The sequence below is a fragment of the Zosterops lateralis genome (assembly GCF_965231275.1).
Source record: "Zosterops lateralis genome assembly, chromosome: 5".
Taxonomy (NCBI): domain Eukaryota; kingdom Metazoa; phylum Chordata; class Aves; order Passeriformes; family Zosteropidae; genus Zosterops; species Zosterops lateralis.
The window spans coordinates 15589451-15609863 of record NC_139766.1 but is presented as its reverse complement, the minus strand read 5'-3'; the positions used below and the strand labels follow the sequence as shown (position 1 = coordinate 15609863).

General features: G+C 35.6%; 1 protein-coding gene across 1 annotated transcript in view; it reads left to right on the top strand.

Moving 5' to 3' along the window:
- Positions 1-18354, top strand: part of TAPT1 (transmembrane anterior posterior transformation 1) — a 45361-nt gene extending 27007 nt beyond the window's left edge. The window contains exons 6-14 of the mRNA XM_083860835.1: positions 464-561; positions 733-802; positions 4721-4801; positions 5644-5753; positions 7209-7268; positions 8643-8711; positions 9963-10039; positions 13419-13579; positions 16221-18354. Of these exons, the coding sequence (XP_083716961.1) occupies positions 464-561; positions 733-802; positions 4721-4801; positions 5644-5753; positions 7209-7268; positions 8643-8711; positions 9963-10039; positions 13419-13579; positions 16221-16450 (956 nt within the window). The 3' untranslated portion in view covers positions 16451-18354. The remainder of the gene's footprint in view (positions 1-463; positions 562-732; positions 803-4720; positions 4802-5643; positions 5754-7208; positions 7269-8642; positions 8712-9962; positions 10040-13418; positions 13580-16220) is intronic.
- Positions 18355-20413: the final 2059 nt, after the last annotated feature.

Here is a 20413-nt window from a genome sequence, read left to right as displayed (position 1 = left end):
GTTAAATGCATGTAGCTTGAATATATTTTCTCAAAGTGAAGGAATAAACTCATGTATATTCAGGATGCAAATGTTCTTGGTGTGAAATTATCTTAGAATGAATTGATGAATCTAAAGAGATACCATAGTCCAGTAGTTTTGGTAATGAATTTAGAATTCTTACCATTTTTTCCCTATTTTCTTTGAAATCTTTAGGCTGAATCTGAATCTTTATCTCAGATTTTTTTCTTCAGATTGTATTGATGTTTCTCAAGACTAATGTCATTGGGTTGTTTTAGAACAAGAAAAAATTACATCTACAAAGCACTGTGCATATATTACGTGTAAGTATTGTCTTGCCGTAAGTCTGGAAACTTTCCTGTTAAACTTCGAAAGCAAAGTAGGAAATCTGTGGTTCACTGCTCTTCAGTACTGTTGTGCAGAAAACTTATTTCAAATATTCTTCCTTAACCCTGTTACGCAGTCCTGCATGCTATTCTTATAATGGTTCAGGCAACAACCCTTAATGTGGCCTTCAACTCTCACAATAAATCACTACTTACCATCATGATGTCCAATAATGTAAGTATGTAGCTGTATCATATAGCTACTCTAATTTGTTTCAGAATCTGATGTCTTTGTGTATAATAGGTATTAAATAGTAATATTTTAAAATAACATCTTTTTTTATAATATTTGTTTATATCAGGTTTTTATGAGTAAAATCTAACTAACTGTTTCTAAAAATTGCAGTTCGTCGAAATAAAAGGAAGTGTTTTCAAGAAGTTTGAGAAGAACAATCTTTTTCAAATGTCAAATAGTGGTATGTATAGCAGTGCTGATCAGGAGAAAGTGTGAAGAGAGGCTGTTTATTTAATTCATTAATGTATTTAATGTAATCAATATATTTAATATTATTCTTACTATAAACATTTTATCTTGGTGCATTTGAGTCTTCCAACTTGCATTCCTCATCCCCCCTTCTATTGTTTGGTTCAGTAGGGTGAAACTGAGATCCACTCCAAAGAGCACTTACTCCTTTTATGGCAAGTTTTTATTTGAGGTGCTCAAACAGCCTACTGGCTTTGTGCTGAAATGTCTGGGCTTCCAAGAGATCAAGTCTTTTGTTTTCAAAAAATTGACTTTGCGCTGTATTGACGCAGTGATCTCAGAATGCATGTTGGGTGGCTGTGAGGGTGGATCTTGAAATAACTCCCCCCTAACCCTAAAATAAACAAAAAAAACAAAAAACAAAAAACAAAACAAAAACAAAAACAAAAACAAAAAAAAAAAAAAAAAAAAAAAAAAAAAAAAAAAAACAAAAAAAAAAAAAAAACCAAACAAATAAAACCCCAAACAAACAAAAAAGCAATGTAACAAATTACCTGACATATGAGGGGGATACCAGAGATTACTCTTAATTTTTGATATACTTTCAAGATCATAGGTAGAGGGTACTTAGGAAACATGCTTCTTGCACTTCTTAACTGTGTTGCTGCTTAGGATGAATTTTGGGAACTCATACTCAGTGTGTCTCATGAGGAAAAGCTGTTCAGGTGTCCTTTGGTGGAGATTCTTCTTAATACTGATATCAGCTATTTGAAATATTTATTGAATTTATGCTTTCAAAGCCAGTAGGAGTGGTTGCACTTTAAGGTTGTGTTAGAGCTTCTTTGCTTGTAGTAGTTTTTGTAGAATGTCAGAATGCCCTGAGCTGGAAGGGACCTCAGAGATTGTCTCGTTCCAACTCCCTGCCGGGGGCAGGGTCACCTTCCATTAGACCCGGTTGCTCAAAGCCTCATCCGCCTTGGTCCTGAGCACTCCAGGGATGGGACATCCACAGCTTCTCTGGGCAACCTGTGCCAGTGCCTCACCACCCTCATGGTGAAGAATTTCTTCAGTATACCTGATTTGAATTTCCCTACTTTCATTTATACAGATGAGCAAGGAAAATAGAATGTATTCTTTTCATTCCAGCTCTTAGTTTTTAAACCAGATAACTCAAATGTGCAATAGGTTAAAAAAAATTAAAATAGCTACTTATTTAAAAACAGATGATTCATGTTTTTGTATCACAAGTTAAATTTTCAACAGGCTTTCAACAGGCTTTCAAAACATCAGGTTTTGAGTTCTGACTATTGGTATGACCTTTGTCTAATTCATCTGCAAACTGCAATATTACATGCAATTTTTTTGTCATTCTTTGGATGAAAGACTGTTTACAAAAAACCTTAAATGTATCACAGAAAATTATACAACAGAAAATTAACACTAAATTTTAAGCTACCACACAGATGCTCTTAAACCTCCCCAAAAAGATCTTCCCAGCTATGTTGATTATCTGTTTATTCTGTGATAATAATACTATTTTTGCTTCCAAGATATAATTACTTATATTTTTAAAATCAGAGATATTTAACTTTACAGTGAAAATGCTAAAGATGAAATTTACTTATCTATTGACAGAAAACCTAGATAAGGTTTCTTATTAATGCAGAAAATAGTTACAACTATGCATCTAACTCTCCTACCTAAAGATGAGTTCTCTTTCATGTTGAAATAAGCAAGGAACTAATATTAGAAATTGCTAGTAATTTCCTCCATAAAAAGAATAGGGTATCAGTATTTTATTGCTGGACATTGTTATTGAAGACCCATAATAGCAAAACCAGGTCATCCTTTATCAGTTGATGGAAGAAGTATTGCCATTCATTAAGCAGTGTGGAGATGGAAGCAGTGAGTACTTACATAGAAGAGTGCACAAAACAAGCTAATTTATTCCTTTCAAATAGATAGCTTTTCCTGGAACACCTTTCAGTATGGTTATAAATAGCAGTGTTTTTCTTCTCATAGATAAATAGCAGACAGATTTTTAGTAGAGCTTTTCACCTCTTTTGAATTTGAACAGATGTACTGCATCACAGCTTCAGTAAGGATGGAACAATATTGTTTCAATTCAGGTATTCTGATCACTTTAGTATCCTTTAAATGTTTTATTTCATGCAGCTGAAATGATGGTGCATTTTGTGTTGGCATGCTATGCCAATACTTTATCCTACCCTGGAACTGAGGCTGGTCTGGTCCTGTCAGCTGAGCTTCCAGTTAAACTTTGGAATGTCTTGTGTCCTAGAATACATTGTGCTTAAACTGCATGCCTGGTCTGAGCTAAACTTCTGAAAGGAAACACTAAATCTAGGCACTTCCATATATTTCCCATCTTTCTCTGCTTCTTCCAGGAGTTTTCTGAGGTCTGCAGTCATCTGTAGGGTAGGGATCGTAGCAGTAGCTGATTAAGCTTGGACACACTGAATGGATTCCCCTTGCCCCAACTTTTCTGGGGCTCAGCTCAAAATTTTACTGTTGTCAAATATGTTTTCAATTCAGTGTAAAGGTATTGATTAGTGCACAGTAGCTAAATACAGTCATTCTTGAGGGGAATAACAGGAATCTCACAGGGGCATCTGAGGAATTTCTCATGAGTAGGTGAAACTCTCTTCATGTTTAACATGTTAATCAAAATGAAAATGTGATGTAGCAGAAAAGGTAAGCAATGACCACAAGAGTACAGACTGTGTTCAAGAGAAGTTACTACCACTAGAATTCAAAAGCAAGTTGTCTTGGGAATAGAAATGAACTGTGCAAGCTGTACTTTCTAAGACGTGCCCTGTATCACACGGTGAAATACCTTGCAGAGCCCTGCCTGTCTCAAGCTTATGTGTAGTAAGACATCAGTATGGGAAGTGCCACCAAGCTACCAGTTTAGATCTGGAAATGGTGAAATCATTTTCACTTGGAATCATTTCTATTTGTTGTTTCCCAAAACCAGTAGGTAGAGGCTCAGATAATATTGGAGGTGCTTAACAAAATGATGTAACAAGCAATAACAGTGTCTTTGGAGATTTTCTTAGTAGCTCTATCATCTAAAAAGACGTCTTTGGATTTCCTAAATTGTGATGACATTATGTTTTCGGTTTTACCCTGTCTTTCAATAATACAGTTTCAGGAAGGTGTTTTTTAATAAGCTAAAAAATGTGATGCTTCCTGAAGCAAGCTGTGCGTGTCATCTTTGGAAACAGGACACCAAAATAGAAAAAAAGACTGCCTTGTCTGGGAGGCAAGTCATAGGACTTTGTCCCTAATTAGATTGCTTTTGTGTTACAGTGCTTACAGTTTTGATAACTGTGCTGATACATCCTGCTGTTCTCTTTTAAGATGGAAGTGTGAAAGAATGGTAGGAACCTTCTAGCTGAAGTGTAACAGTTTTCTTCAAACATTTGTTTTTCCTTCTACTGAACCCAATATGCAGCAATTTGGGTATCTTTGGTCTGTAGAAAATTAAATGTACCTTGCTAATAGCTTGAAAGGACAGATAGGTATATTCTCTTCATTTTAGTAACAGGAAGTTCTGGTTCTTTTTGAGGGAATGCACAGACTTTATCAAGAAGAATGATTATTTTATTAATGTATTAGAAGAGGTGATAGTAAGTCACAAGTCCGTTCTGCTGCTGGGAACCCCAAGTTGTGGCAGCATCAGATAGACCAGGTCACAACCTACTGGAGAAATCCCGTCCATGATGTGGTTCCCAGCATTTCCCCCGCCCCTTAAATTCAGTTAAATAATTTGTGGAAAATGTTATCTAATCCAAGAATTAATAAATGATAGAACCTGAGAGTGACTAGATATCTTTGTATGCAAATAAATGTTTTTTTGGAGCTGACAGGTTTTGTTTTTTTAATCCAGATATAAAGGAGAGGTTCACCAATTACGTGCTGCTACTAATTGTATGTCTAAGGAATATGGAACAGTTCTCATGGAATCCAGGTGAGTAAAGTAGAAGAAAAACTGCTGTGCTATCAAGAGCTCTATCCCTTGCTTCTTCCCTTAATCTGAAAAATGAGGGTAATCAACACATTTTAATTAACAAATCTTAATTTTGTCAAATACCTTAGATTATCATTTTTCCATTTCTGGTATTTTTTTAAGAACGAGTGTGTTCTTTCTGCTAGAAATGTATATTATTATGTTATAAACATGTATAGTTATCTTTCAAGCAGTGTCTGTGATGATTTCTTCCCAACCCTTTTCTTTCCTTGGAGTGCACTGTGAATGAAGAATCCCCTAGAAAGTGGCTAGTGAGAATGAAGTGTAATAAAGATTATGTTAAAAATACAATTCTTAATTTAATATTGATTATACTTAGGATCTTAATGACATATTTAATAAATATTGTGCAAAATAGCAATTTTATTAAAACATTGTTTTAGTAATCTTGACCCCTGATCTCTGTATTGTATTTTGCCTGATTCTCATCAGTCTACCTAAATTTTACCTTAAGTATCTAAAATTGCAGATGCTTTGTCTATGCCTTACACGTACTGAACATGTAGTATCTAGTACATACAAAGGTTGTCTTCCTATTAGAAGTAAAGGTTTACGAAGTGAAGAGTTTAGAGCCCGATCCTAACTGTAATGTAATTGTATAGTACTGATAAGTTTTAAGGACAGCAGCGGAATAAGCAAGAATTTGCATCACTCAGTGGTGATGTAAATTTACAGATTTTTCAGACTCATGAGGATATTTCATTGTTGAATAGAATTGTTATAGTTCTTTTTGTATGCTGCATTAAATTAAATGGCCTTGCTTGTTTCTTCACAACCTGCAGATCACCTTTGGGTGTTATTCCCGGATGTTTGCATGGTGGTTGCTTCAGAAATTGCAGTGGATATTGTGAAACATGCCTTTATAACAAAATTCAATGACATCACGGCAGATGTAGGTATCCTGTTTGGAATGCTGGGTGCTATTTTAAATTGTATTTAATTTTGCTATTTTTTTTAAATACTACAATTTTTTCCAGTGCAGAAAACATAAAATTTGTTATTTTCATATATTTGGTATCACTTGGGAAAGCTTGCTTATTTCCTGATACAATATACTTTTGAGCATCTTTGTAATGTGTAACTAACACCTCTGCTTCTAAATTAGTAGTTCCAGATGCATAAATTATTGCAAGTGTTGTATAACTATATTAACTCTATTCTTGCATGTGTGTTAAAAGTGGAATCTGAAATCAGTTTTTTTATTTCCCCCCTGTCCCTGGAGCGCTAATACGATGTAGGTTATGTTAGTTTCCCATTCCTAAAATTTCTTAGGCCGTATATATTATCCAGTCCTTCTTTTAAAGCAGTAGATGAGGTAGCTGCTTGTGTGCTGCAGCATGATAGATACATGCACCATTTGTGTTCCACACTGTATGAATTCAAACATGCTTGATAAATTTGTGAACATGAGACTTAGTGTCTTTTCACTGTTAAAACCACTTCTTGGGAAATAAGATCAGAACTTGTGAAGTGCTTTCTTTTTCAGCATCTCTAAAGTAACTACATTGTGGGGTGTAGAAACAAGTGTAATAGATGCACTTAATAAGCTCCCTTATGCCAGAGGCATTTATGCATGCCCTACTTTCATATAGAGTGTGGAAAAGAGCAGTAATGAAGTCATGGTAGCCAAAAACGTAGCATGCTTCAGAGTGCTGAAACAGCTGGAGGATGGGGGTAGTTACTGGCAATTTTGCAAGGTTTATTTAATAAACTTTGTGGGGTTTATGTATGAAGCTAAAGATTTATGGTTGCTAGGTCAGACTTTATCCAGAATTATTAACACCTGCAGAGTAAGTTTTCCTGCCACTTATCCTTAAAACAGATGCTTTTCTTTCTTAATATGCTGAGCTGTTTTAAAGAGAAGGAAAAGCTTAATTCATCTTCAGATGCAATTTGCTTTTTTCATAGGATCATTTGCTTAGTGTATAAGAAAACTCTCTCATTTGTTTAATTTAATTCCAGGGCTAGCTTTTCTGTAGCTTAAAAGCAGTTATGAATTGTGGGGGGAAGAAACTAAATGTGATTAAGAGGATTTCTGTTATTTTGTGTTTCTCATGATCCTGAAATTCAGTAAATTTAGGAAGTCTCATTCAATTCCTGAAGCATAGCATAGTGTTGTTTGTTTGTTGTATATATATGTATATATATGTGCAAATTACTTTATTGCAGAAGTAGAGGCTCATCTCTTGAAGAGTACAGTTAGACCTCAGAAAAACTGGTTTTGACTCTTTTCAGCAAATGCATAATTTCGTAATATTTTATGGAAATAATGTATTAATATCTGTGTTGCTTTTATAAAGTGTGACAATAAATTAATCACACATCTGATGTGCTGGACTTTTTCCAGGTCTACAGTGAATACAGAGCCAGTCTTGCATTTGACCTTGTTAGCAGTCGACAGAAAAATGTAAGCCTGAAAATAAAATGCACTTTCCTGTATTAACTAACACAGTTGTTACAAGGGGGATATTGGAACAAACATGTAAAGAAATACATACAGTACTGTTAACACTCCTGCAGCACTGAAACTCTGCTCTGCTTTCTTTAATAAGAGATAGCAGGAATATTTCTTTATGATTTATGTTATTTTTATCCAGTTGTTCAGGTCAGTTGGAGCTTTATTTAATATAGTGCTGAATAGTCTCTTCCAAATACACTTACAGGAAGGGGGGTCAGTTGTAACAACATTACATTTTTGACATCCATGGGAAGTAAGTAAACTAACAAGGTAATTTTAGATTACTGTTCTTTTCATGGTATTTTAACTGTGTCAGGTTAAAACACAGTATTCATTGGGAATTTTTATTTCTTTACAGACAGAGTGCACAGATGTTTAGAGATGTTTGCACTGTGCATGTTACTGTCATGTCCTGGATATTTATAGAACACACAGACCACTTGTTTTGAATTAGTACCATTTTTTTGGAAACCTGTTTACTGCACACCTTCCATGCATGAGGACTTGTTAGGTTTCACCTCTTAGCATTCCACTCATCAGTGCTTTAGATGTGTGCTCTAACTATTAAAGGAACTTTATTCCTATGATTTCTGTAGTTTTCTTGCGCTTGTTTCTTGGGCTGTTGTGAGCAATGCAGTAGTTAAACCTTATAAAAAAGCAAGATACCATCAGCTACAAATAGTTAATAATAATTTCTTAATAATAAAAACACTAGTTTATTAGTTTTGAAAATTCCAATACTGGAATAAAATAGCATCATTTAGGCACTGACTTTGGTGTGATGTTTAACACTGCAGACAAGCTGTTGTGCAAAGTATTTGTGTTTTGAGTTCAAATGTAAGAACATTTTCAAAATAATTTTAGCACAGTTATCTTAAGGCTATTTATGGATGTTTGTAGTATGATTTAAAATTGCTAGTGTGGTGGATAATTGTTCTTTTATCCCTGTAAGTTTTTTCTGTAGAGTACTTGAGGATCAGTCAAATTAATACAGAAAGGTCTCTAAGCTGGTAATAATGTACAGATGAAATATCAGCGCCTTTGGATTCAGTGTCCTAATTGCTCTCGATTTAGAGATTTGCATTATACTCCAGTTGCTCTTGATTTAGAGCACTGAAGCTAATCTTACTAGTCATGGTAGTATTATATTTTTGTCTGAGAGTGCAACTATCTCCATTTGAATTCCAAAATGTGAATGGGTACACTTTATACCACTATAGTGTTTGTTAACAGAGCTTTATTTTTATCTGGAGGGTGTGCCAAACTAAAATAAGCTCATTCCTTTGCATAAGTAGTTCATTATTCTTCCTATTCTTTTCCTAGGCATATACAGATTATAGCGATTCAGTTTCCAGAAGAATGGGTTTCATTCCTCTTCCACTGGCTGTTTTAGTAAGTTGTATCATTCCTATCAGTTTTCTGTCAATAAGATCTCACTTTGAGAATGTGTCCCTCTGAAACAGCTGGCTGGATGTGTTGAGGATGAAATTATCCTTTGAAGTAACTGAAATGATGCTGAAAGGTTAACACTCAGTATAACCCATATCACATACTACTTGTGGCTTCACAAATGCATTATTGTTTCTTGGCCTTTCATAGAAAATCAAATATATATTACTTTTGTAGAATTGGTAAGAATTTGAAATGTACCAGTGAAATTAAACTACATCTGTGTTTACTAAACATATATTCCTTTTGGCAGTTGTCCTATTCATTCATTTGGAATAGTCAAAGCAGCTGGTTGCCAGAAGGTTAGCAGTAGTGCAGCAGTTAATTTAGGTTTTTCATAGGAGTCCTTGTGGCTGTCCCTGTAATGGCAGCCTTAATGACCCAATATTCTTTGATATGGGGCACTGAGCTCCTGAGCTGTTGTTGAGTACATCACTCTGAAATAGTTTGTTATACATAAATCTTGCTATAAAATGAATGACTTCATCAATAGAACTGTGTCCACATGCTGGGGTGAATTAACTTTTGCAGAATGTTTTGTCTAGATAACTGCTCTGACTTTCCCCATACACACATGTAGACAAGCAGTAGTTATCATAATGCTGGGGATCTGTACATGCTTTGTCAGCAAATATGCTAATGCACAATGTTCCTGGAAGAATTGCAATATGAATTAACTTAAATGTAATGTTCTCCCATAGAGATGGGGAAAAATACTATTCACAGGATTTGTTTAAACTACTGAAATAAAACTGAAATTTCAGGATGCATTTGTTAGTCAGACTTGGGAGTCATACGCCTTGTCCACAAAGCAATTTTGTAATCATAAGGTTAGCATAGTGTGTAACACTGATTCTGTTTTGCGTTGCATCTCTTGACATTTTCCTCAAAATTTGTTAACTCTCCTCTAGCCCTTGAGTTTTGGAGGTTTTTTCCACTTCCTATTTTGCTTGAAAATCAGTGTTAAGGAAACATTTTCAGGCTCTGGTTTTGACAAAGTTGCAACTAAGTGCTAGTATAATACTTACCCAAGTCAAAATCTGGGGTATTTAGTACTGCCAAGGGAAACATTAGACTAAATTTCTGTTAATTTAAATGTTTCTGCTTTTCCTTGAATTTACCAAATAAGAAATGTCTGTTACAATGTTCTGTTAGTAACTGTGTGCTAAATTTTAACTTTTATTCTTAAAACAGCTCATCAGAGTCGTAACAAGCTCAATAAAAGTACAAGGAGTCTTAGCTTATGTTTGTGTTGTGCTGTTCTACTGTGGGTAAGTAAATCCACACAACTGAAAAGTATTCACCATTATTTGATTACATATGTGAAAGCAGTTTCTGTTGATACTTCTGAATGTAAGGACAAACACAATTTATATTCAGTACAACATAAATTTAAAACCCTTATGCTCATAATCTGAAATTGAGAGTGCAGATTTGTCCCTAAGTACTTTGACTACATTGGGGGATTATAGCCCTCAATAAGTAACTTCAGTAATGGAGATAACTTACTGCAAAAATACTGAGAGAATCTGAGAGACAAGCACCATACTTCTGTGTAAAAAAGGAAATTGAATTCCAAGGAATGAAGTTTTCTGTAAAAAGACCAAAAGATTCAATAAGCCAACAAAAATAAGCAGTTCAACTGCTCTGAGCAGATCGTGAATTTTTCTCTCAAGTAGTTAAATGCAAGGTTTACTTTGGTTTAGGAAACTGCTGTTAAAAAAAAATTAATAAATGCAAAGCTCACCTTTCCTGGGAAGGGTGGAGTCAATAAGTAATCTTAATCAAGAAATACAATATTCTATGGCAATTCCTTTTCCATAGCCAGTGATGTGCAAGAATCCCTTCAGCGTTTATACTTGTCTAACCTTTAACTTCTCACCAGTTGATAGGTACTTCTGAGGCTGCATAACTTTACATCCAATTTAGTTTGTCTGTCTTGAGACACTTTCTGTGTGTACTATCTGTGGATGGCCACTTTCTAGGAAAGTTGCATAGTGCACTGTCATGGTTTGTTGTCTCTCAAAATTGGCCATAAGCAATTAAGTGTTTCAAGTTGCTGACAGAAGAAGAACCTGCCTGAAGTATTGTGGGAGTACTTCTTGCAGTGTCCTACCAAGTTGTGTTGTAAGTGAAGGCAGTAAGACTTCTAAGGCTGTGGCAGTGGTTCAGCAGGAAGAGAGGAGACTACTGTTCTACAATAACTTGTGAAAAGAACATGATTACTACACATTCTTTATTGATAGGTAGACTCCTATCTCTAATCTGACCCTCATCTGCGAAAAATAGATCGTGATCAGATGTGTTTTGTCTACATCAGTGTAGGTTTACAGATAACTAAGACTTTGAGATATTGCACATAGGCCAAACAGTGAAATTTTAGCCACCTTCCTCTGCACCATACTTTGATTTTTTTTCCCCAGCATACTACATTCTGTGCCCATGTTCTCCCTAAAGCCAGCTTTGTATAATTCAAAGCACTATGCCCTGATCATCACATTCAAACTGTGGTATACCAAGGTCAGCAGTTTCATCCTGCTCAGTGGTTTTTTTTTCCCAATATATGTAATATTTTCCTACCTCTACCATTCCACTGCTGCAGCCCAGGATTTTTCACTGTCTCTGTTGCTTGGAGAATAGAGGGCAGAAGGAAGTAATGTGAAGTGTTAAATGCTGCTCTTGAAAAATGTAAGTCACAAAAGTAAATACATTTTGGTCTATTTTTGTCCTTATTGAAAAGTGAGAACAAATTTTTACTTTTGCTGTGATCTCAGACTTGGAGCTAGCTCACCACTTGCTGCATCTTTCAAGTATTTTTTGTTCTGAACATAAATTTCAGCTTTTCATCAGATGTGAGAATATATATAGAATACAAACATAATAGCATAGATACATGAGAAATAACATGTTAAAAACTGAAGCAGTTAACTGGGCAAAGAATTGAGCCTATACTATGGGTGAATTCATTTTGTGTTCTTTATTAACAACTCCAGTTAAACTTTAATTGTAGTTAAAGAGCCTTGCCAACAAAACCCTTGAGTTTTCTTTTTCTAGAATTTTGAACAACTGCAAACTTACATTCTTGTTAGAAATCTAAGCCTGGGGTAGGCTGGCAGAAAAGAATAAAGGAGAATTGCTAAACACACTTGCATAATTTTCCATGGGAAGCTGGAACTGATAGAGGGAAGTGGTGATTTATGGCCTTTTACACTTCTGATCTCATTAAATCAGAGTCAAACTATGCTGTAGAAACCTACTCTCTCAGAACAAAAACATATTACATAAGAAGCATAAGAAAAACCACCTCTAAAACATTAAAAATGAAGGAGAGCTTCTCAACACTGAAATAAAATCTCTCCCAATAATATAATAAAATTGAAGAGAAGCACAGCTTTCAACCTGTATAAAATGATATCTTCTTTGTGGTTGCTTAGATACTAAAATGTCACTTTTTTCTGAGTACTGAAAGTGATGTGCTCTGCTCATTCTTCCATTTCTCTATTGAAATGGAATAAACAAAACTTACTTTTTCCCTTAAAAGTGTAGTATAGTTTTTTTTCTGTTTGACAAGTTCTGACTACATTTAAACAGAGAGACAGGGGAGCTGCTGCTGGAGTGTGCTTGCCTCACTTTATGATTAAGCAGTTAGACCTGCTCCATGGATCTGTGAATGTTCATTCCAAGTTGTCTTTTTAGTCTGTTAATGATGTACATGATAAACAGACTTTTCAGAGAGTGGAGAATGAATTCAGAGTCTGCATTTGGTTCACTCTCATTACATAGCTTGATTTGCATAGAGAGTATTTCATTCATCCTGCAGAGAACAGATCACTCTCTCCTTGTCATTCTGCAATGAGCCATTTCTCCCTGGAGTGGACATTGCTCTACGAGTCATGTGTTGCTAGTAATGAAAATTAGATTTTGCAAAACTCTGTTGAATGGTAAAAAAGCACTTGATGGTAGATGAGGCCTTTCTTTTTCTTCAAATGCAGAGACACGTGTGAAAGGGATTCAGTGATTTTCTGAAGTTTGTGCTGCAATTTAGTCATAGTAGAAAAAGAATCTGCCATCATCTGGACTGTGCTAAGATGGTAATGCAGTGTGGCCTCTTTAGATCTGTTGAATTTTATGGACTGTCTTCTGTGATGTGAAAAAGGACTTATGATTAGCCTTTAGTTTGTAAAAGTTAGATATTGGACTTGGCAGTGCTGGTTTAATGATTCTATGATTCTGTATTTGCTGTCCTGTGGTTCCAAGTCTACTAGAGATCCTTGGCCGGGCACACTTAATTTGGGTGCATTTATTTTGGACATGCAGTATTGATGGCCCTTTTTAATTCTGTTTAAATATTTGAGATCTTAAATGGCTGCTTAACTGTCCTTGTAGTCCTTTAGTTAAATAATAAAACTTGATGCTTTCCTCTAGATGCTTTCTGGAGGAAAAAGAAAATTAAGCATTGAATCCAAAACAAAATGTTAGGGAAAAGAAATTACCTTTTGATCTTGGTATTGAAAGGATTTAATTTGTTAGCTAATCCTTCTAAGACAGCACTTACCATATGCAATTATTTTCATCTTAATAATTGCTGTATTAATAATATGCAGTTATTTAAATATGCCAATGCAAATATGTAAATTTTTTTTTTTCCAGGTTAATCTCTCTCAAAGTCCTTAACAGCATCGTATTGCTGGGGAAATCATGTCAATATGTAAAGGAAGCAAAAATGGAGGAGAAATTATTCAATCCTGTCCTGACTGCCACCCCAGGGAAGCCAGCTGGCAAACAGCAAGGCACATTTAAATCTACCCAAGGTAAGGACAACTGCCTCGGTTTGTTTTCAGTGAAAATTTTTCAGACAAAATTTGATATTAAACCAGATCCATGACCATGTTTGCTGCACAAACCCTATTGCTGGACCTTAATTGTGCCATAGCACAGCTGTGAACACAAATCCGTAAATACAATAGAGTTTATTGATTTTCGTTCATGCATCTTCTTTTGGTAATAAATTCTCTTATCTCTGATAAGATTTCAGTGTGATATGTAGAGATGATAGAAACAATGGAATGGAAGCATGCTTTTGTTTTAAAATCATAATCATAGAATGGTTTAGTTTGGGTTGGAAGGAAGCTTTAAAGACCGTCTAGTCTAACCCCCTCTGCCATGTCACTGACAAGTAAGTAAATATTTACACATAACCTATGTCAGTGCTTTAAGTTTAGTAGGGAAGCAATCTGTGTTTCTCATGGAAATCAAAGTGAAACATGGTTAGTTTACACATAGGTATAATTAGTTGTAGTTGTCATGAACACATAATGAAAAGCTTTATGAAATCCAGAGAGGAATTTCAGTGGGTCTCTACCCTATTTCCAGTCTTTGCAGCACAATTTCCTCTTACAGGTCCTCATTTATAATGGGAATATGGCATTATTGTGTTTGTGTGACACATTATAGAAGGAAACAGAAACCTTCATTGTTCCCGTCAACTGAATTGGATTGCATCTTCCTGTGGGAAAAGCTCAGTGAGAGCCTTAGAGAACTTTACAGTGGGGCTTTTATTGTGTTCCCTCCATGGCTTGCCAACAACTTGAACAGCTTGAAATGCAAGGTGCTCATTAGTCGTCAGAGTGTCTCGCCAGCAAGGGCAGAGTTAAGGATCTGTCGCTGTTTGGCATAAACCTCTGTATCTCATGTGTCAAATCACATCAGGCAGAAACCTGGTGCAAATGTTTACTTTTAAATTCATACAACTGCTTTACTTTCATGATGAAAGAATGTGATATAAATTGTTCTGAATTCATATTTGCATTCAATTTTGCATTTCATTAGAGGACTATAATGATGATAAGCATTCTATTACTGCATTTGGATATGACGCTTAGTAAGTTGTACTTACTTATATTGAGATTTAAGTTACAGTATATAAATCCTGAAGACTATTTTGAGCTGAAGTAGCAGGGGTGCTTATTTTCTTCGTTGGAAAGATTTTGAGAAAAGTAGCAACCAAAAGCTTTTGTGGATTTTATTCAGAGTATTCCTAGCTTCCACTGGTGATGGGAAAAACTCAATTTCACAGAATTTTGGGGATTTTATATTTTTTTATTAACTAGAAATCTTGATTATGTGAAAGAATGATTTTTACCTTCCCTCAGCTTTTGCATTATTACTGCTGGGCTCTGCAGCATTAGTTAATCTCTATGCCCCAATTATCAGGTTTTTACAATACAGTCTCTCAACCCATCTCTTACTAGGATGAGGGTAAGGGAATTAATACATCTGGTCTCCTTTCTGCCAGTTTATCATTTAAGACAGTTTATTTTTAAGAGTTTCCACCTTGTCCACAAAAACAGTTAAAATTTTGGAGAGTAAAATTCTAAAACTTGCTCTTGAAGGATGAAAGCTCTAATTACTGGTAATCATTTACAGGCTGACCAGCTACCAGCTATCTGGAAGCTGCTGGGTTAATAAATAATTATGTTTGTAACCAAGTATTAGAGTTAAAATTACTCCTTTCTCAATGCAAATTTAATACCTTTAACTTGCATAAGATTAGAGGGTAGGTAATCCATGTACCTCCAAGTAGTAGATGGCATACTGTGGACAGATGTTCTGCAGAAATAAGTTTTTTGTAGTAATTTGGATGGTGCTGCCATTCTGACAGATAACATTTCCTTGAGCTGGTCTGCAGTACTCTCCACATCAGTCAGATTTTTTTCAGATTCCTTTAGAAACAATAACTCAGTCTTTACTGAGGAGGAGATAATTTTTAAAATCTTTTTTTCTTACCTGCTTGTCATTTGCTTGGGCACTTTAATTTTTTAAACGCTTTAGGAAAATATGGACAAAATACACGGATATTACTTACCAATATCCTAGGTTAATGAAGCCAGTGTTCAGTTCCACTAAAGTAAGAGACAGGAATAAAAATAGACATCTTTAATAGCACTGCTTTAAGAGCCAGTGCTATTAAAGTGCATAGCAGTGCATGAGTCATTTATTAGCTATCCCTGGAGAAGGCAGGTTTATTGTACTTCTGTAGAGGATTAGGCACATCTAGTTCCTGCCACAGAGATTCCTTTTTGTTCATTTCAGTAGCAAATGTTTGTGTGGTTCACACAAGGATCGTCAGAAATCTTTTTGCATAAGCCAACAAAAATAAGCATGTATGTCCTAACTTCTGCTTATGCTCTTGCTGATTATTTAAACTTCTGTAGAATTTGTTTTTTCTGTCTGTTTATTGTCTATGTATTTTCTAAATCAGAAAAGGAAATCTCTTACAGTAAAGCTAAGAAGAGGTAATAGCTTCCAGAAAGCATTTTTCTGTTGCTTCTGCTTACTTGTTGCAGCACACTTTTTCAGGATACCTTTGGATGAATCTGGATGTTGCACATTGTATCAATATGTCTATGTTAAATTCATTATTATCTTTATAATTGCCTTCTCTTTCAACAGGAATTTCCACAGATGAAAACGGTTCTACATCAGTTACCAATCAACCAGTGCATCAGAAGGAGAATATGCCATCTTTACTTGTAACAAGCAATTCTGATCAATTTCTGACAACTCCTGATGGAGAAGAAAAAGATATAAGCCAAGACAGTTCAGAATTAAAACACAGGTCTGCAAAGAAAGACTTGTTGGAGATAGACAGGTTTACTATTTGTGGAAACAGAATTGACTAAGAATTTATTTTTTTTTAAATCAATGTGCTAAGGATACTGAGCTGTTGGGACAGCAGATGCTACCAGAATGGACAGTTGCCAAAAGGCACATAAATATTTATTTAAAAACTTAAATTATTAATGGCAAAAAAAAAAATATTAATTTCTTTCTACAAGTAACTTGGCTTGGTATCTGGTCAGGTCAAGTAAGTGATCTCTAACTTGCCTCTTGGAAAATGTGGTGGATCGTGAGTCTCTAGCCAGGTGGCAGAGCTGCAGTATCACTTTTCTGGAAAACAGACTGGAAAAAAGCATAACCCTGTTCTGCATTGTGAAACCATGCTTCCAGAACACTTTTTCATGAAGGTTCCTCCAGTGAAAGGATATTCCTGGAAATGTATGGCGACTTGACCGGAAGCTTGCCTATCCAGTTACCGTGTTTTATTAAACATCTGCGAGCAGAATTCAAAACTTGTGCTTATATCAACACACACATAAAGCATTGGTACATAAAACAGTAAGTCAAGATAGTTATTCTTGTCAACAAAAATCTTTTCAAGATGTATCTTGAAAATCTTGTAATCAGAATAAAACTTTGCCTTTAAGTGAAAGACTTACTGCTTAGTATTTTATCTGAATACTAAACGCCAAGGAAAGATCACAGTAATGAAGGTTCTGCTTAACTGAGCAAACATGAAGCATATTTATTTCATGTGTTATGTGTCCTGCAAGGCAAATAATTTAGAAAATTATTTTTAAAAGCTGAGGATTTTTTTGTTGCTGTAGGAAAAAATACTAAAGGGGCACTTCTGATGTTAAGGAACGGCAGTGTTAATTGCAGCAAACAAGTGTTATGTTGGAACTGTATGTATGACATTAACACAGCAGTAAAGAACATTGCACTGCATTTTGCATTTAACTCTTAGAAGAATGACATCTGTGTATTAACTTGCCTGAGAACATGCCTATAAAAGCTCACGCTGACAATCAAATCATAATCATCCATTTAATGTAATCGATTGGTTGTAGTCAAACTTCAGTAGATGGACTAGATCTATAAAGAGCATTTAAGCACTACAATGCATCTTAATTTCTGGTGTGAGATGCAGAGTTGGGAGATTGAAAAAAGAACTTCTGGAATCCTCAGATCAAGAATGGATTATTCAATTTGAGCTCAAAACATAGGCTGGAGAGTTTTATCGGAAGAGACTCCTTAGTTAATGATAAATTCTTCATATGTTGTAAAAACACATCATTAGCTTCCAAAATGCCTTTCAGACATTCAAGTAAGCACCAATTTTACTTTCCAAGGGAAGGTATCATAAAAGTATTTCAGTGCTGAACGAATGAAGACAATTTGCTCTTTGCTAATTTCATAATTTGTCAGAATGAGAAAGCCAAAGTTTATTTGCTGTATGAACATGTGAAAGTTAAATGTATCTGCTAATCCCTGAAACTTGCAGGACTACAATAATATAGCAGATGGAGGCAGTTGGACAGAGTTACATGTCTGAGCAGACTTGGTATTGAGAGAACTCTGCTGTACAGTTTAGGGTTGTCTGCTCTGATGGGAACTCCTTGCTGCAGTCTTTCAGCCTCTCCTGTCCCATAAGAGCAGTGGGAGTAATGGCCAAAATCTGTGGTTATGTTCAGGGATGAAAGTAAAAAGAAGAGGACTTGTGCTGTGGAAAAATTTGAAAAATCTTTAATTTTTGATGTATTTTATACTAATTGGAGATGTTCACACATTGAAATTAAGATTATCTGTCAATTTGGTGTATCTTATTTTATAATTATTTAGCAGTTGCTAAAGAAAGCTTGAAATTGCTTTCATTTTTTTCTGTTGAATGACATTCTGTATCGATTTTATAAGTGCATCTTGTGTGAAACTCAATAAAATTCAATTTTGTAATATTTGTTTAAAAAAGGAAAAGTACAGCGTTGACATTTCTTTTTTAGTATTTGGAGTTGGTGATCTTGCAAAGTATTTAATGTATTAAATCCCAATTTCCATAAAGTGAGATTCTTGCAAATGTGGGACATGAATGAGTCTAAGAACTGGGTTATCAATGGCTTCAGATCTATTTCTGTAGGAGTTGGTTGTTGCCACCTGTAGAAAGAAGATATTGATGCTAACTTATTTTTAATTTGATTTTTAAGGGCACGCACCATGTGAATGAAAAAATACAGTGTCTCAGGGGAGTTGTAATTTCTGTAGTCAGTTACTACAATTGAATTTACACCTACACAGCAAAGCCAATTGTGAATGCAGGATCAGCACAGGCAGAGCCCTTGCTGAGCACACAGTGGTGGCAGTGGAAGAGTAATAGCTCACGGCACTGCCCTGAATCTTCCTGGGGCTTTATTCTGACACTTGAATTGTGGTGCCTGGGTCTAAAGCAGTCCAGCTGGGCTTTGGGGTGTGGCTGGTACATCCCTGCCTGCTGTGGAGGTGTGACATCATTGCTCTGGGATGGCTGTGACACCAGGGTGTACTGAGGCACTGCTGCTGCAGGCATGGCAAACACAGCACTTCCCCTTGAGCTCCCCAAGTCTGCTGGGAGCCCAGCTGGGCATTCCTTCCTTTTGCTGCAAGCTCTCTGATTGTTCTCATCTTTCTGTTCATGATTTATAGGGATTCCTTGGATATCTAGCAGTGTATCTTTAATGAAAAGTCACAGCTGCTTCTCTGCCCCTGAGTGGTCCTCTCAGAGCTCTAGAGGTGGCTGAGGGGGAACAAACCACCAAACAAGAAATAACAGCAACACCGATTTGCTCATCAATAACTGCAGCTGTTCATTTGGGTTGTCTTGAAAAGCTCCTGTCTTAACAGTGATACATGTAAGAGCATCAGAGGTTAAGCAGTGAATAAATTAGGTTCTTCAATTGATAAATCCCTCCAAAAATAAAATCTAGACAAGCAGTGATATTTCAGCTGAAGTCACAGTTGCCAAATGAATTCCAAAAGCACAGTGTATATTTATAATTAGTATTATCCATTATGGGAGCATTAAGAAACAACTGGGTTTGACAGGATTATTTAATTAATCTTTTGAAGCCTTTCAGATGTTCATCAGCCAACCAGAATTTCCCCTCAAGCATAATAGTTTTACAATCATAAGCATGCTGTTAATTTACTCTCCTCTTAATTTAAAGTGAGTTTGTGGAAACTTTTCAACTTTGTCTTAATTTTTTGTGGTGCAAAATTTTGTACGGTCTAATAATTCATTCCAAAGTCTGTTTCTGTGACTCAGCATTATTGATGAGGTCACTGTTGTTAAAGCCAGTGTTTGCCCAGTTGTGGCTGCTGTGCCAGCTCAGCTGTTGGGCTGGAGATGTGAATCTTCTTGGTGGTGGTGATCAAGGATGGATGCAACTTAATTATGGCACAAATGTAATCAGACTCTGTGAAGCTCCTGAAACACTGCAACATTTTGTCTTATAAATTGGGCTCCTCCATTGTGAATAAACGGGAAGTTGTACCAACTCAGTCTTGAGGAGTCATAGCTTCAGAATGCTCTTCACAAATGCTAAACAAAATGTTGCTTTTCAAACTTCTTCAGAATAAGTGCTCTTTCTTAGAAATTTGGACTGTCTTAATTTTGCTGACTGCAGGGAAGCAAATAGCTTTGTGTAAATACTGAGCAGCTGTCAGGGGGAACTGCAGTTGGGACCACCTTTATCTCAAGGAAATTTTTCTGTATATAATGGTATAAAATTTTTAGACTGAAGGCTGTCAGAAAACACTTGATGTATCATTTCTGTAAGTCTTTTTTGTAGTAACTTTCATCAGCCATACCTACCAAGCCTGAGTCTAGTTAGGCTTTTTTTGGGACTTCAGTATACCCTGATTTAGAAAAACACTGCCAGCAGAGTTGTAAAAGATCATAAATATATAACACCAAGGAACATGTATTAGTAAGCTCACAGTTGTAATAACAGAAAAATTCAAGATTGCAATATGTTTTTAAAATTTCATTTTAA